This window comes from Cebus imitator, unplaced genomic scaffold (assembly GCF_001604975.1).
Source record: "Cebus imitator isolate Cc_AM_T3 unplaced genomic scaffold, Cebus_imitator-1.0 Scaffold22, whole genome shotgun sequence".
Classification (NCBI taxonomy): domain Eukaryota; kingdom Metazoa; phylum Chordata; class Mammalia; order Primates; family Cebidae; genus Cebus; species Cebus imitator.
The window spans coordinates 10,734,945-10,753,520 of record NW_016107337.1 but is presented as its reverse complement, the minus strand read 5'-3'; the positions used below and the strand labels follow the sequence as shown (position 1 = coordinate 10,753,520).

The 18,576-nt window shown below is 34.9% G+C and overlaps 1 protein-coding gene across 1 annotated transcript in view; it reads left to right on the top strand.

Annotated features, from left to right (window-relative positions):
* PI15 (peptidase inhibitor 15) overlaps positions 1–12,185 on the top strand; it is a 29,985-nt gene extending 17,800 nt beyond the window's left edge. The window contains exons 3-6 of the mRNA XM_017521900.2: positions 987–1,105; positions 2,455–2,587; positions 2,711–2,826; positions 6,257–12,185. Coding sequence (XP_017377389.1) covers positions 987–1,105; positions 2,455–2,587; positions 2,711–2,826; positions 6,257–6,392 — 504 coding nt within the window. The 3' untranslated portion in view covers positions 6,393–12,185. The remainder of the gene's footprint in view (positions 1–986; positions 1,106–2,454; positions 2,588–2,710; positions 2,827–6,256) is intronic.
* The last annotated feature ends 6,391 nt before the right edge of the window (positions 12,186–18,576 follow it).

Below are 18,576 nucleotides of genomic sequence, written 5' to 3'. Positions count from 1 at the left end.
TATTAACTTAGCTTCCTCTATAAAGGAAAGCAACAGTTGCTATTTTCTTATTTCATTTAATTGAACCATAAAGTACCATGTTGTTATAACACTATGTAGCAGTATTACTTTTATTAGTTTGTTTCCAGTTTATAACAACAAAAATGTAAATTATCATAGTATTATTGTTATTACCACTAATGATTCAAATTACATTACATATGTTGACTCTATGGGATTTTTTTTATGCCATAATAGAATATAACCTTATCAGTTGCAATGTAAAATTAGACATAGTTGATTCTGGTAAAATCAATTTGAATAAATTGGATCATATTTGTTTCTTGAAATATGTTAACAACATGGCTCCTGACGGCTGTGAAAATTATCTCTAGGAAAACCAATGGACTTAGTTGGATTCAAATTTCAGTAGTCAGGATGAACTGTCCCCCAGTTATAATTATAGTATTTTTGTTAAGCTTTTCTTTACTAAAACTAATATGTCAGTGTTGGATATAGATGACACTGAAAGGCAATAATTTTTTGAAGTATAACCATATAGTATTATAGAGCTTTGAATAATAGTGGTCTGAATTTGCTTTCTTTTATAGTTATAGCAGTCTCAGGAACCAGAATTAAAAGAACTCTAGGAGGCCTGGAGCAGTGGCTCACGCCTGTGATCTCAGCACTTTGAGAGGCCGAGGCGGGTGGATCACTTGAGGTCAGGAGTTCCAGACTAGCCTGGCGAACTTGGTGAAACCCCATCTCTACTAAAAATAACAAAAATTAGCTGGGCATGGTGGCATGTGCCCGTAATCCTAGCTACTCAGGAGCCTGAGGCAGGAGAATTGCTTGAGCCTGGGAGGTGGAAGTTGCAGTGAGCTGAGATCGCACCATTGCACTCCAGCCTGGGGAAAAAAATCTAGGAAATAGTAACACCATTTCTTTCATTTTACTTTTTGTTTATTAGCAAATCCAGTAACACTGAAGATATTTTGCCCCTACAGGTTTGGGATGAAAATCTCGCAAAATCGGCAGAGGCGTGGGCGGCTACTTGCATTTGGGACCATGGACCTTCTTACTTATTGAGATTTTTGGGCCAAAATCTATCTGTACGCACTGGAAGGTAGGAAGTAGTTTCACTGATACAGCTCATCCATATGGCTTTACTAATTATGAACTCAAGGAGAGAATTACATCAATTTCAAGTAACATCAGGTACTTATTGAATACTCACTATGGGTCAAGTACTAATGCTTGACACATATGAATATTTTAGATTGCTTCCAGAATTATTTAATTAGGTAAAAGGGCCAGTTCTGCTTTTCACTCTTGGAACACTCTCTCTTAGCCTTTTTTTTTTTTTTTTTTTTTTTTTTTTTTTTGAGTTCACAGAATCTTAGAAAGAGTCAAGCCTGTGCTGTATCCTGCCCCCTCCAACTCAGGAAAAAGCCCCATGACTGTGCAGAGGCTGTGTGTGTGTGTGTGTGTGTGTGTGCATATGCATGTGTATGCAACTTTCCCCATAGCTGCATATATTTGCATACACATAAATATATAAATAAAAATGTATGTATTTACACATATATATTTATACACACATATATATGCAGGTATATGCAGCTATGAGAAAAGCTATTCCCATTGCTAGGATAATTTTTCTCCCACGGTGTAATGTCATTATCCAACACTCCAAAGACCCATCTCCCCCAAATAGGGAAAGAAAATCAAGTGTGCTATTATTAAAATTAAGGGAATTCAGGTCAGGTGCAGTGGCTCACGCCTGTAATCTCAGCACTTTGGGAGGCTGAGGCATGTGGATCACGAAGTCAGGAGTTCAAGACCAGCCTGCCTAACATGGTGAAACCCCGTCTCTACTAAAGATACAAAAATTAGCAGGGTATGATGATGGACACCTATAATCCCAGCTATTCAGTAGCCTGAGGCAGAGAATTTCTTGAAACCGGGAGGCAGGGGTTGCAGTGAGCCAAGAACATGCCACTGTACTCCAGCCTGATGACAGAGGAAGATTCTGTCTCAAAATAAAAAAAAAAAAAGCGGGGGGAGGAATTCAGACTGCAGACTGAAAGGAAAAAACGCACTGAGTTCTAATATTGTGACTACTTTGATATATCTAATTCTGGATTATTTATAAAATTCTGAAGGAGGAAATTTTTGACTTAGATTAAATAAGACATTGATGATTCCTGAAAATATTTGCATTTTCTTTGTGGAATGGCCAGACACATGTTTAGATAAATATAGAATCACTTGCTCCAGCCCTGGGCATTTCCATGCTTGGCTGTACTTGGAGGAATAGAGGACCTGACTAGGTGGAGATCATGATTGTGAGGGATGGATGTGCTTGTGGATCACCATGAATAAATCTGCAAAAAGAACAATTTACAGTGTAACATGAGTCTCTTATATATTACCAGTGCTGTACTCTAATGTCTTTCTTTTCTTGATATGCAGATATCGCTCTATTCTCCAGTTGGTCAAGCCATGGTATGATGAAGTGAAAGATTATGCTTTTCCATATCCCCAGGATTGCAACCCCAGATGTCCTATGAGATGTTTTGGTCCCATGTGCACACATTATACGCAGGTTATTTCAATTACCTTGTTAATTTTTGATTCGTACTTTTAAAGTATTTGCTAATACTATTTTGGTGGACATGCATTGTCTTAGCTCTGACTTCTGTAATAGTATATTGGTTTATTTTCACAGATGGTTTGGGCCACTTCCAATCGGATAGGATGTGCAATTCATACTTGCCAAAACATGAATGTCTGGGGTTCTGTCTGGCGTCGTGCAGTTTACTTGGTATGCAACTATGCCCCAAAGTAAGTACCAGGTTGGATTCTATTTCCTGGATTCTTTAAAGATGTTAAATAACCCCAAGCTGATAGGTATCTGTGACAGGTACGCGAGTAAGACTTAGCCAGAATAGCCTCTAATCCACAAATCCACCACCCTTTCGTATTTCTGAAAAACGATTACCTGAAAGGTTTCTTTTCACAAAGACAGGGATTCTAGTCTAAAATTGTAGGCAAAACAATTTGAAATGCTGGTACTCACTAAATTCTCCTTACCATGTATTTCTGTTATGACAATTGCAAAATAAACATGGTACCACACAAAATTTTAATAGCTATATAAAATAAATCAAGAAAGAATCTTCCGTGATGTTTTCATCTACCAGTACAAAAATGTTGGTTTACCTTTTTAGCAATGCATTGAAAGTGAATTCATTCTTCCTTCTCTTATTTTTTAGATTAAAAAATCCACAATTTCGTCCTAGGGCATGCAAAAATGTGTTATGGAAATTTATCAAACATTATAAGATATGGTCATATTTGTGAACATTCTTTATGAGGATAAACATTTATCAACATTTGGTAACATGCCTCTTGATTACAATAGCTCTTCAGATGATAAATGTTTCAATATTTATACACAATTCTGTTCCCATTTGGAATAAATACCAAAATGTGCAAAGGATTTATGACACTCTTGATGTCTTCCAAAGTAAGTCTCAAACAAAGAATTTCTCCAGCTATTCCAGCATGGGGAGGGAATGAGAAAATGCTTCACAAATAACTGCATTACTCATTTATATGGTAGTATGCCAATGGCAGTGTTTTTACAAAGTTAGAAAAATAGTGATTCTCCCTATGTTCTCCTCTTCATAATTATTAGAATGGGAATATTTGGAAAGTAGACTGTGTCTGCATTATTATAAAAAGCATTAAAATTGTACATTTGTATAAAATTTTTAGTTTCACACATTGCATTTTTCTATGAAGACTTTACCCTTTCTCCCTGACGTAAATAGGCCAAGCAGAATGCAAATAGTCTAAGAAATTTTTGTTTCGTTCATGTGACTATTCATTTTTGGCTAACAGTTATAATTTTCTAATATTATTGATGAAATATATTATTGTTTTATAGGTCCAACATGCTACATTTCAGTGGTAATAAAGAACAATTTTTATGGAAACTAAGTAATGAAGAAAGTTTTAAAATCCTGATTGGTAGCTGAATATAATTCTTCTAAAGCTAATATGAAATTATGTGAAGTCTAACTGTTATTTCCTGGAAAAATGAGAGAGGAAGAGAGAGAGAAGGAGGAATGGGAACAAGGAAAGAGATAAGTGAGAGAGAGAGAGAGAGAGAGAGAGAGAGAGAGAGAATTTAATTAGAATAGCACAAAATAAAAGAATGAATAGTATAAGTATATAAACTGACTGATTCACTGTTTCGAATGTAATTATCCTGTATGCAATAAAATCTGAGATTTACGTAAAACTTTATTATATACACTATGTAACAATTTTACTTGCGATACAATTTTATTTCTAAGTTTCTGTTTCTAAAATTGTGTTCTCCAAAAAATGTGTGGGAAAACAAATCGATGAAAATATGAAATTAAGGTTGCATTGGCTTGGCCCATATGCTTTTATAGCTTTGGGTATATCCAAAGAGGCAGGGTCAGGTGTGATGGCTCACGCCAGTAATCCCAACACTTTGGGAGGCCCAGGCAGGTGGATCACCTGAGGTCAGGAGTTTGAGACCAGCCTGACCAGCATGGTGAAACCTGTTTCTACTAAAAATACAAAATTAGCCAGGCATTGTGGTGCATCTCTGTAATCCCAGCTACTCGGGAGGCTGAGGCAGAATCCCTTCAGCCCTTGGGGTGAAGCTTGCAGTGCACTCCAGCCTGGGCAACAAGAGCAAAACTCTGTCTCAAAACAAACAAACAAAAAAACGTAGAGGGAAACAGGATTATGAACATAGAATGGTACAGGATTAGGATAAGAGAGTAAGCTACACTCATAAGATAATAGGCCCCCTTGAGCATTTTTGAGCAAGTCCCTGATGGCATCAAAATTATGCTTGAGGAAGCTTGTCCTTAGAGCATAGTGTAGAATAAATTTAATAGAGGTTGGCAGTCTTAAAATCTTATCTCAGTTTGTAATGTGAATAATTAGCAAGTTTTTGATTTTATAGGTAGATTTTCCCATATAGATATTTTATAGATAAAAGTCTGAATTTTTAACTGACTGATTGATCAAGATATTTTCATATCCTGTAGATAAACTTTATGAGTCACTGCTTGGTCTTAGTTGGGTCTTAAGGAAGATGAAGACCTCCTGTTTCACATTTTAGCCTCTTACCTTGTTGTCTTATCTTCAACCCTGAATTTTTACCAATGACAACCAAATTTTCTCCTGAACATTCAATTGCCTTCACATTGCTGTCTATATTGCTATTTCTTAGTATTTTAGTTACTTACCACCAAACTACTGAGAACACATTTATTAACTTCTCCTATATAATTAAAATAGCAAAATAACAGTATGGCATCATGGCTGTTTTTCACTCTGTTAACGTGGATATTTTGGGCCATTATTATGATCATGGCCATCAACACAGTGAAAGAAAAATATTGACAACACAAAGTAATTCAATTAAAATGTTCAGTATTATCAACAATCTAATAGCACTAATTTAAAGAAATTAGTAGCTATCAATTTGCATATGAAATAAAACTTTTGGTGTCACCATTAATTGTTCCTGAGAGACATTGTTCTCCTAATATGAGAATAATGGTATATTGGTTTATACCATTTTACCACATAAGAAGTTTTTCTCATTTCATTTTATGAAGATTGAGAATCTAAACTACTTTACAGCTTTAGAAGCAAATCTCATGAACATATCATGTAAACATATATATGATAAATGTATATCATAAACATGGTATATGGTAAACATGTATCATGATAAACATGATATATTTTGTTTATATGATAACTTCTTACTCATTTCATTATTTTTAAATCTCCCAGAATATATCATTTTTTTCTTAATCATCCTTAGATGAGCATTAGTATGAGTTTGAAAGGAGTAAGTTTAAGGGAATATGGCCTGAGTATGTGCTCCGCAAACCTGCTGTAGAAGGAGAGAGATTTGAGTGGAATGAGCCTGATGTCCCATGGCTCTGTGTCATCAGGTGTTGTAGGGATTCATTTCTTAACTGTAAATGAACATAGTATCAACAATACTCAGAGAGAATATATTTTAAAAGCAAGATATACAGAATAAGTTACAATTGAAATAAGAAATGATTATAACTTTTAGTGACTTTCTAATGCAACTTCTTGAACAGATCATCACATGTCAATACACGTGAACATATGGCTTAAGGACAATCTACTTTTAAAAACGTGTGGGTTGTACTAATGCTGTCTTTTTTGTTTTCCCTTCTAGGGGCAATTGGATTGGGGAAGCACCATATAAAGTAGGGGTACCATGTTCATCTTGTCCTCCAAGTTATGGGGGCTCTTGTACTGACAATCTGTGTTTTCCAGGAGTTACATCAAACTACCTGTACTGGTTTAAATAGGCTTACTTTTTCTTCCAGGAAATATAATAATTTCTGGGAACATGGGCATACATATATATATATTGAATTTTGCACATATTTTGCATATTTTATGATAATCTTGTTTTCCTTTTAGTATTCCTTTGTATAAATTAGTGTTTGTCTAGCATGTTTGTTTAATCCTTTGAGATATTTGAAACATCAATTTCTATTTTCTGACCTCTAAGCCTAAATTAAAATATTGTATATGTAATGATGACATAGTTGATGCATCCAATCCTAAAACTTACATTTATAAATTATATCATTATATCATTATGTTCCTAAGGAATAAAATATGTATTTAACCTGTGTGTATATGTATACATATACATATATATGTGTATGGATTTATATATGCACACAAACATATAATATATGATGTAACACATAGATAATAATATGAGTCAGTAGCCAACTTGAGGGAAATTTTAAAAAGACTATTCTCAAGTATATGTAAGGTGATGGGACACCTTTAGCACCCATTTCTGTAATACCCACAAAGTGATAATTTATAAAATAATACTTAGTGATATCCGGAAATAATAATTTAAGCAACCTGGAGACAGTTTTTCTTATTTGAGTCCACCAAAGGATAATGCCAACTTATATCTTATGTAAGTTCTCAAATCATGCCTTTTGCTTAGTCTCATTTTATTGAATCAGTAGTCATGAGTTGAGTGCTTACTACATGTAAGACACTTTGCTAGTTGTGTTCTGATAATGCAGAGATAATTAGACATGGTTTCTGCCCTCAAGAAGCTCACAAAAAATATTCAGGAAATAATGCAGACTGGTGATTTTACTATAACATTATTTTTGAAGGGAGCAGACACAGCAGTATTTACCTGTAGGTGGAGCAAGTAATAAACCATGCTGTACTATAGATACACAAGTTTTGCTTCTCATGGAAATTTAGTTACAGTACTTGGAATGAGAAGGGCAAGGAAATAATCAACAAATGCCAAGATTTCTGGAACAGATTGTACACCTGTGACTTTGGAAAACAGAAAGCAAAACCCTCAGAAAACTAATGAAGTCCAAGAGAAGTAACATTTAGAGGACAGGTATGAAAATGGTAATTGCACATAACTACCAGATGGAGAGATTCAGAATGGCCTATCCTGAGGGTTTAGTACATCCTGAGGCCTGTCAGGAGCTGAAGGATTCCAAGAAGAGATGTGGAGGTGCTGACGACACCCCTGTCTCTTCATTGTTTAGCCTATCATTGAATCAATCTACTTATCATTTTGAATCTTTGAGTATTGCATGAAAGATCCATGGTGCACACCTCATACAGTCATGACTTTGTTAAAATAGCCTTCTTTACATGCTTTCTAAGGGCTAGTTATCAACTTTATTTCTGTTTCTGTAGAAGAAACATTTTCAGTTCTTCATTGAGTTTGATTATGAAAATCCATTCAGAGTCGCTATGAAAATTTTACTCATGTAATTTGGAAATGTCACATTTTCCTATTCATGACATCTCTTTCAGAGAGGAGAATACAACATCTTGGTCAAGATATTTAACGTATTGCACTTCAAGTACGTGTGTGTGTGTGTGTGTGTGTGTGTGTGTGTGTGTGTGTGTGTGTTATTCAGGTTATGTAATGCTTCCATAGAATTACAGAACAATTTAATATGGTTAATTTCAGAACAATTAAATATGGTTAGTTCCAGAGTGCAAATAACAGAAGGAAGCTACTTGTTTAAAATTTCATATACATTTGCAGTTTTTTAGGTTGGATATTTTGAAAGATGACAGATCATTAAATCCATTCAATGGTAAGGGAATTCACCATCTGAAGGTTGGGTCTGCTTGTTAACAAATGACTGGCCCAATTACCCTTATAAATTGAACATGGGGACAAAATGCTTTGATAACATACTATTTTGCCTTTGTGGGCACTTACGTAGATGCTGTTAAATGTTTTTGGAGATGAAAATGGAGAATAGAAGTAATTACATTATTAGGTGTTAATCCAGATTTTCTAGTATATCTAGACAATTGGAGGGAAAGCTCATTAGTGGGATGCTTGCTTGATTTATCTAGATAGTCTTTTCTTCTTCTACTTTATTCATTTTACAGGAACAGCAATAAGTACTATGAAAGAAGGTGGCTACACTAATTTCCGATTTTGTTGATGAATTGCTTCTGTGAGTTCACTTTTCAATTCTTAGGAAGAATAGTAATATTTGCTACATATTTCACAGAGGTTCTAATGAGGGTAAATTTACTAGATTAATAAAAATTTATGAATATCAAAATTATCATTAATATTATAAAACATTTATTTGAGATCAAATTAAATTTTTCATGAGCTCCTCTTTGGCAGAAACTCTGTTTAATTCTTTGTATTATCCCAGCTTCTTAAATGGTGGCTAACATTTATAACATTTATAACAATAAACGTTTAATAAATGCTCATATAAATGGATTTTTAGAATTAAATAAAAAGCCAAGAATGGCAACAATTTATAAAAATCCCATCTCTCCATGCTTAAGACAAAAATATTTTAAATATAAAGTTTTAATTATATCAAAAATCCAGATGAATCATCAAATGTATCAGATTAAAACTAGGGTCTGCACACTTAGGCAACTGTCCTTTCCAAACCATGACAAGAATTGCAAGTTTATTTATAATTTAACAACTCAGCTGAAAACATAACGGGTATATGTGTTCTTCTAACTCTATTTTTTAAAGTTAATAATATAAGGTGGCCATGTAAAGTATTTTATTTTCCAGGCTAAAGCAAATGAAAGTTTGCTAGTATCAACACAGCCTGCCATATTTTTCACAGCATGCAACAATGGTGCTAGGATAGCTATTTTTCACTGTAATTGCCAGAAGCAGGAAAGGTCTGGGTATAAGCTATTTCATAAGAGCAGCTTTAAATGGTCAGTATTAAGGTTTTCATATGGAACAGTGTCATTAAAAAAAAGTAGTAATTGGCATATATATTCCACAGCATTGATCATCTCTACGGTGCTGATTTTTTTATATGACGGGTAGAAAAATTGTAATATTCTTGTGGTATAGGTTTGGGGCTTCCATTGTCATCAAAAGACTGAAAAATTTTAAATTTGGAATTAAACTGATGGATTTCATGGTAGAATTATCTGTGAGTTGTGTAGGCACAGTCTTAATATTTCTGGTTATGGTAGTGTTTGCTCAAGAAATGTGGATGACGCTATTATTGTTATTATTGTTTATGCTTCTGTTCAGTCCTCTAAGCATCATCCCTTCTGTGGCCCATCATCCAGCAGAGCTGCCTTACAAATTTCATTGGCAGCGCCATAACATTCATTTGAAAAGTTCATGGAAACATTCATTTGAAAGTTCCATGTAGCTTTAGCACAGAGTTGACCAAACACTAGGGCAAGTTCCGTTTAACATAGAATATTTGAACTGAAACAATATGTATTTTTCTCATAATATGCACTTGTGTGAAACCAACTTATCTACATAATTAAATCTAATATATATTTAAGCCAGTTTAAGTGTTTTGTGTTCATGCTGTGCTTATAAAATACATGCACAAGCTAAACATATAATTTGAATGGGTCTATGAAGGAAAAATAATGCTTAGGCTTTGATGTATGTTCTTCCTGTGTAGCCATAAACTCAGGTTCTGCAGTATCAAAGGATGTAAATCTTGACATAGATGGAAGCCTTTACCTACCAAAGTGTTTAGGGAGAATAAAGTTACATTTGTCTTACTGTCTAACATTACCTTTGCTTTTATGTTTCATAAAAATTTGTCACTATTTGTGTGGGTGAAACATATAATCACATGCTATCATTTGAACATATGCAAAATAATTTTAAAAATTATGTTATGGTTTAAATTTGACTAATTGGAGGTCAGTCAAAAACTTAGAAGTTTTACCAGTTCACTGGTTAATGGTGCTGAAAACACATTACGATTACCACATATACTTGCTATAACTTTTGAAGTTTCTTAGCAAACTTTTTATTCAGTGTGAACTGTCAGTATCTATTCTGGTGCTAAATATACGGTGCTAAATGAATTGTCAGTGTTGATGGCTTTAGTAATGCTCCTTTTATTCATTGTTAAAAGGATTATCCATTCAATTCCTGATTCCGAAATATTAATGAAATCCTATGTTAAACTAATCTTTACCAAAAATAGGCAAGTTAGCTGTGTTGTTTTAATGCAAAAGTCCAATGTTATTTAGGTGTTACAGAATTTAAATATATTTCTTTGGGAGTTATCTTTTTTTTTTTTTAATTTTTTTCCAGCTTGGCAATGTCCAAAGTCAAGTATCACCTAAACTGATTAGAGTACGCCTGGAACTAATAATGTTGCAGGCAGTAGCGCCCTCTGGTGGTTATGAAGGCAAATTCTTAATTGCTGCTTGACCCACAGCAAAAGCCATTTCTGTTCCATAAAAATTTGTAGTGCAATATTAGAATTTTCATGTATTTCCTAAGTCTGACAGCATCTAAAATGTTTGATAATATGAACATATGTCTCTAAGAGGAAAAGAGAGTTAATACATTCTGGCACCCACTTTCCCAAGTAATAATGTTTTTTGTGATTTTCCAGTTCTGAGGCACTTATTAAAGTTTTTTTTTTTTCTTTTCTAAATTAGACATTGCTAAAATATATTTTTAAATTTAGTTAGCTTTATAAATACAATTAGAATTATAATTATCTCACTTTCAGAAGTGATGGTTTATTTTTGTTTAGCTCAGTTCATAAGATAAAATATATATAGAAAAATAATTTCATATATAAAAGGATTATTTCTCCACCTTTAATTATTGGTCTATAATTTGACAATGTTATTTGGTCATATCATTGAATGTATTATTCCACTCAAAGTCCTTTTAGATTGAAAAATATATGTAAAAGCTTGGGAGTATATCATCTATAACTAATACAGATAATATTTTCAGGTTTAAATATGTATAATAGACTTCAGTTTATATATATAATTGGCTGGGTGTAATCTCTCTGTTTTGACAGATTCCTTAAATTATGTTAGCATAACCAAATAAAATTTACCTTGAAGCCCTTTCTAAAATATTTTCAGACTTATTTTAAAGCAGTAGAACTTTTTCTATGAACGAAATCACATGCAAAACTCCAACTTGTAATATGCATAAAATGGACTTACTTATTCCCCCTACCTTCTCTAGTGCCTGGGAACACTCTTCTCTGAGCCCTTGGATTGATTCTATTACACAGAGCAACTTTAATCTAAATCATTTAGTTCTCTCCTTTTCCTCTAAAAACAACCATCCAATGAAAAAAAAAATGTGAGGGCCTAAATTATTTCAATGGTTTTCTGAAATATTCAATTCAGTTTGTACGTGTTAGCACTCTTTTAGTTTGGGGGAGGTTAAATACTGTACTAAGCTGGTGCTTGGATACATATTGCAGCATCTTGTGTTTTATTTGACAAACAGAATTTTGGTACCAAAATATTTTGAGAATTAGAGATGATTGTGATGCATGTATATAAACACTATTTAAAAAAATATCTAAATATGTCTCACGTATTTATATAATCCTCAAATATACTGTATCATCTTAGATATTTTTTAAACAAATTAATTTGGAGAAGTTTTATTCATTACCTGATGCTGTGGCAAAAAATGGTGCCTCTGACGTTGTGATATAGTGTTGTGAGTGTGTACATATATAAAACCTGTGTAAACCTCTGTCCTTAAGAACCATAACAAATGTAGCTTTTTAAACTCCATTGTATTATTTTTTCTTTTAATAAAAAAGTATGATTAATTGTGTTGTTTTCGAATTACATCTAATTGTTTTCTTTTTTCCATAGTTTTAAAGTAGGTTAGACACTAGATGAACTGGCCTGTTGGATCGACCATCTACCAGTTTTGATGAGAGATAAAGCACTTTTCTAAAGCAACAATGACTGTATTTTTAATGCACCACTGAAACTTTTCTATTTTTCTTTCTTCCTTCCCTTTCCTATTTTCTTCCCTTTTTCTTTCCTTCTTTTGCCACTAAATCTCCCCAAATATTTTGAGGTATCATTATAAAAGATATTTCCATGGAGGGAAAAGAAAAGAACAAAACATTAAGAAGTTCTGACTGGGTAAAACTGCAGCAGTTGAACATGAATATTTTTTGTTTCTTTGTAGAGAAGAAACCAAAGGCTTCTTCTAAGCCTTTGTAAGGGAGAGGCACCATCTCAGGCCACTAGTCTGCCCAAGGCTGGAGACTCCCAGGGTTGCTCTTCCTTGTAGAGGGGTAATTCATTCCTCTCTAGTGAGATGGTTGATCTCATAGGCCAGTAGAGAAAGACCAGAATCTAGGACTTCATTTACTATTATTATTTGTTTTACCATAGAGAGAGCCTCACTAACTCAAGCCTTTTCAAACAGCATCTCTCCCCCCAACCCTGTAGCTCTCTCTCAGCTTCTCTTTCTCTTGCTAGTCGTCCTTGCTCACCTCATTTCCTCCTATTTCAAGCCCCTGGTTTTCCACTCACAATTTGGGGAAGTTCTGTCATCTCTCGAGGAGGTGGGGTCCCATTCACTGATCTGTGAGTGTGTATGTGCGTGCGTGCATGTGCAGGTGTGCATATTGCAATTTCTAGCCCCACAGAGGCCTGATGCTAGCAAAATCTCAGTTTTCTATTCTTGGACATCTCTGAAGGTGAAGAAATGGGGTGGGGAGTGATGATACCATTCAGTCTTACCCACTGGTTAGCACTAATTAACCTACGCTCTCATGAGAGGCAATATCCCTGACAAGGCAGACACTGGCTTTTCCAGATACAGCATACTGTACTCTTGTGAGCAGAGCCTATTCCTGCTGTCACTTGACTCTGCCCTAGGTCCTTCTGAGACAGTAATGTTGGCACTGTGGTCCCAGGGAGCACTGACTCTCCTGTGCTGTGCTTACACTTTGCAGGAGGGATTAGTCCTGTCTGCTCCTGTCTTAGCAAAGTGGAGAGGTGGCACACATCCTTAGTTGAATATCTTTGACCCCAACTCTCTCCTCTGATGAAGGACAAATGAAGTCCTGGCATGTTTCCTTCATTGATAGCTTAATAATTGAAGGGAACATGCCAGCTTATGAAGGAACACATGGGTTTTTCTAAACTTAAGTGCAGACAGAAATTTATCCTGTGAATTTCTACATAATACATTGAACGATGTAGTTAATTATCTCAAAAATGATTTTTTTCTGAAAAAATGCACATGAAAATGGAATAACCATACTTTATTCTAAAAACTAAAAGGTATGTGAAAATTCTACAAGCACCAGAATCTGTCAGTATCCTGAAAAATTGTGTATGCATTTACCTTTTAACTCAGCAATTCCTCTTCTGGGAATACCAGATATTAATTCTCTAGTAATATGAATATGCATACACACAAAGCTATCATTCACTCTGGCACTGTTTATTTATGAAACATTGGTTCCAGAGATACACTGGCAAAATATGAAATGACATGTGTATGATGTGAATTATTATAGAATGATTTGTAACTATTTGTAACAGAGAAACACCAGGGATTCAGTCTAGTTCCTGCTGCTCTCAGCATAGAAAGCCAATCACTGAGAAAATGATTATTGCCAAAGAAGAAGGCTTTGCAGTGGAGGAGATGAGAGATCAGTCTCAAATTCATCTCTCTGACTAAAATTAGGCATTTATATAGCAGGGAGGAAAGGTCACCATGTATGGGAAAACAGGAACTCTGGAGAGGTAAGGAAGAAATCGTGATAAATGAAGGTCCTGGCTTCTCATTGTCTGGATCTGGTGAGTTTCAGGCTTTAAGACCAGGAGGGTCAATCTCTATGTTTATCAAAAACAACAACAACAACAACAACAAAAAAGAACTGTCTTTGGAACTACAGGTGCAGTTTCAATAGCAAAAAGCCAGAAACAAAGGTCAATCAGAAAGGGGTTGCCTGAGTAGTATGCCCACTTGAGATAATACATTGTCTTCCTCTGGGATGCTGTAATAAAGTATTACAGGCTGTTTGGCTTATAAACTACAGACATTTATTTCTCACAGTTTCAGAGGTTAGAACTCTGATATCAGAGTGCCAGCCTGGTCAGGCTACAGAGAGAGTCCCTTTCCAGATTGCAGACTGCTGGCTTCTCCTCAAATCCTCACGCGGCAGAAAGAGAATCACACCAGCTCTCTGAGGATTCTTTTATAAGGACGCTAATTCCATTTATAAGAGCTCCATCCTCACGACCTTACCACCTCCCAAAGGTGTGCCTCTAATATCGTCACATTGGGAGGTCAGGATATCAACATAGGAATTTGTGGGGACACACTCAGTTCAAAACATTATGCAGTTGAAAAGAAAATCTTTATAAACTCATTCAAAGTGGTCTCCCAGGATACATTGCTAAGTGAAAAAAGTATGGTACAGAAGATTATAACTGGCATACTACCGTCATGGGAACATTCTGGGGGAATACTACACGTATACACACATGCATTTATGATACTATTAGTTTCCATTTGCAAAAAGAAAAGTAGAATGGTGAATTAGAAAAGAATAAAAATATTACCTCCAGAGGGTAAGAAGTGAACCTGATAAAGGGACAAAAAGATTTGAAATGACTCTAAAACTTAGTGTTTGGGGCAGATACCCTTAGTGGAACATATTTTAAAGATAGAGTTGCAAAGAAAGATTTCATTTTATTCAGTAGCCTGTAAGTAACTAGACTGCTCTTTTTAGAAATCAAAGTTTTCAATGTAAGAGAAAAGAGGTATCATCTCACAAAATAACACTGAAGTATGAATTTGAAATATCAGTATTAACTCAAGATATTTGAGTTAATATAGTCTTAAAATCTCTGAACAGTGTGAAGTCATAGACACTCAGAATCCAATAGGGCTGAGTTCGTTTAGTGTACAGATTGTTGTCCCTAACACCACAGGGACAAGTAAGGCTTGGCCTTACTTCAGCGGCCACCACCTAATCCACGTAATGTATGTCTCTCACATACATTAATGGAGTCCAAAGTGGGGTTTGTGGTCCGGAGTGCTCAAGAAGCAGTATTGAGAGTCGTGCTTAGGAAACAGAAGAACTGGTTTTGATATTTAATTTTATCTAAGAAAAAGAAAGAAAGAAATGAAGAATCCCTGCAGGATAAGGGATTGACGGCGATGCCTCTCCCTTGCTCCATAAGTAAGGGATGTGTTTCCTGAGAAGGGCGTGGTGTCTGAAGGCTGGAGAGTGGCCCATGACAGCAGCATCCTCTGTGATTCTCACATGGCTGTTTGCTTTTAGGTCTTTTCCACCTACAGTATTTTAATAAACCAGATAAGAGAATTAACTAATTTTGAAATCCAGCTTTTAATGAACATTGACCAAAAGTTTCATAAAATTTCTGCAGAACCAATATTAAAAATAATTTGATACTGAATGCACAGGTAACACCAGGAAATGTAAGAGCTGGTACTTACCTTACTTATAATAACAAGCTGCTAACCACATTGTTAGGTAAAAATAATGATGATTTAATATGACAGACTGGCCAATGTATTCAAAATTTTCCAGACTACTAGGAATAATAAATGTGATGTTAATAATGAACATTTGCCTTGATAGATTAGCTGGTGAGTTAAGCCATCATTAGCAAATATTTGTAAATGAAAATAAATGTAAAATGATCGAAGTGATATACTAAACAAAACTTTTCAAAATTATTGAGCATATTTGATGACGTTGCTCTACTAAAAATGTAAATACCAGCAAAATTTAAAATTAAAATTAGAAATATCACAGTAGCATTTTGAGGAAAGCAAAATGACTTTATAACATTGGTAACAAAATATTTTTAACATTTATTAGAAATTTCACTCTAAATATTTTGTTTAAATATTTTATAATATATACAATATATATAATTCGTGGAACCTAGGGGATCTCATGTGTAATGTCTAATTTATATTAGCACAGCTTATAATTTATATCACACTCAGTGGGGTGAGCAAGATCCAAAACTTTTTACTCTCATATTGCACAGCCAAAAATTTAGAAGCAATAGGTGCAAGCCAGGGCAGCTTCCTAATGGGTCTCACTGCTTCCACTCTTGCTCTCTGAATGTCCAGCCCTACAGTGCCGGGATTGATCATTTTCAAAGTAAAACACATTCCATGATTTTTCTGCATAGGACCTCCCAGCCACATTCCAATGCACTTTTTTTTTTTCCCTTTCCTTTCCTTTTCTCTCTCTCTCTCTCTGTCTTTCTTTTCTTTTTCTTTTCTTTTTTTCTTTTTCTTTTTTTTTTGAGACAGAGTCTCGCTCTATCACCAGGCTAAAGTGCGGTGGCATGATCTCGGGCTCACTGCAACCTCTGCCTCCTAGGTCCAAACAATTCTCCTGCCTCAGCCTCCTGAGCAGTTGGGACTATAGGCACACACCACCGCTCCTGGTTTGTTTGTTTGTTTATTTATTTATTTGCATTTTTAGTAGAGACTGGGTTTTCCCATGTTGCCCAGGCTGATCTCGAATTCTTGAGCTCAGGCAAACCTCCCGCCTTGGCATCCCAAAGTGCTAGAATTATAGGCATGAGCCACTGCGCCCAGCCTCCAATGCACTCTTAAGGAAATCTGAACTTCATCGCTAGTCAAAAGAGCTTGGCTGGGTGGCTCCTGCCTCCTTCTCCAAGGTCCTTCTCTGCTTCTTTGCTGTTGCTCACTCTTCCCCGACCTCACCTGCTCTCTCTCCTCCAGGTTCATCTCCTTGGTGGGGCTTTTTCACTTGTTCTTCCCTCTACGTCTACCACCTCCAAGATAGTTACATGGCTTTTTTTCCCTCACTTTATTCTGGCCCCTCCTAATGGACAGTTTTTGGACCTCCAGATTTAAAACAGCCCTCTTGCCCCACCATCACTCTCTGCATTTGCCCTAGTGTTATTACCTCCATAGCAGTGACGTTGTGATTACTCTGCTAAGATTCTTGTGTATAAGAAATAAAAGACTAATTTTACAACTAGAGTAGGGAAGTCAGTGCAGTATTGGCATAAGAACACTCAAATTCAAATAAATAGAGTGACCAGAAACAAACTCACATGTATATGTGTGTGTGTTTGTATGTGTGTGTGCCTGTGTTTCCTGATTTATGACACAAGTACTACTGCAATTCATTGGGAAAAGGTTGATATTTTCTATAAATTCTTCCTTTTAATTTTACTATCCATTTAAAAACAAACATAGCAATAATATTGAGATCTACCTCACACCATACACAAAAATTAATTTGACATAGATTTACAGAGCTGTAAGAAAAAAATAAACACCAAGTTTCTGGAAGAAAGCCTAAGAAAATATCTTCATAACTTTGGGGTAGACAAACACTCCTTAAACAGGACACAATAAACATTAACTCAAAAAATAGAATTATTTATTAATATAAATGAACATTAAAATTAAGACTTTTGCTTATCAAAAGATGGCATCAAGAGAATGAAAAGATAAAGTATAAACCAGGAGAAATAATTTATAGTGCACTTTCAGAAAAGTATTTATATCCAGAGTAGTTGAATAAATCATAAAGATATTTCAAGTCTAAAAAAAATGACAAAACGTTTAAATTTTTTTCTTCAAATATATAATTGATTTTTACTCAAAATTGCTTGGTTATTTATAGTATCTTATTCTATTTATATTTTTATAGGCTTCTTTTAATTTTTGAATAAACGAAAGGTAATTATTTTATAGTCTGCGTTTGCTAATTCTAATATCTGCATTACTTGCTAGTTTATTTTTGTTGTGACTTTTTTCCCCTCCCTAAACACAAACAACACACACACACACACACGCACACACACACACACACACGCACGCGCGCACACTTGGTTTTAGTTGTCTTACATACCTTTTTTAATTCTAGAATTTTGTGCAAGTAGGAATAGGTTTCCAATCCACAATTTTAGATGTTGAAATTAACTAAGCTCCAGCACAAATTTTAAAATAGAAGTACTGTAATATGTAATTTAAGCACAATGCAGTAAAATGTAGATGGGTATAGATTTTTAAATAAACGCTATTTTGTTACTCCGAAAGACTAACTGGATGTCTAGAGTTGAGCAAAGGGCAGACTGATAGGGAACATTAAATAGAAGTCAAATAATATGCAAGGTAACTTTTTTTCTTAACAACAAACATAAGCTAATGTTAACTCC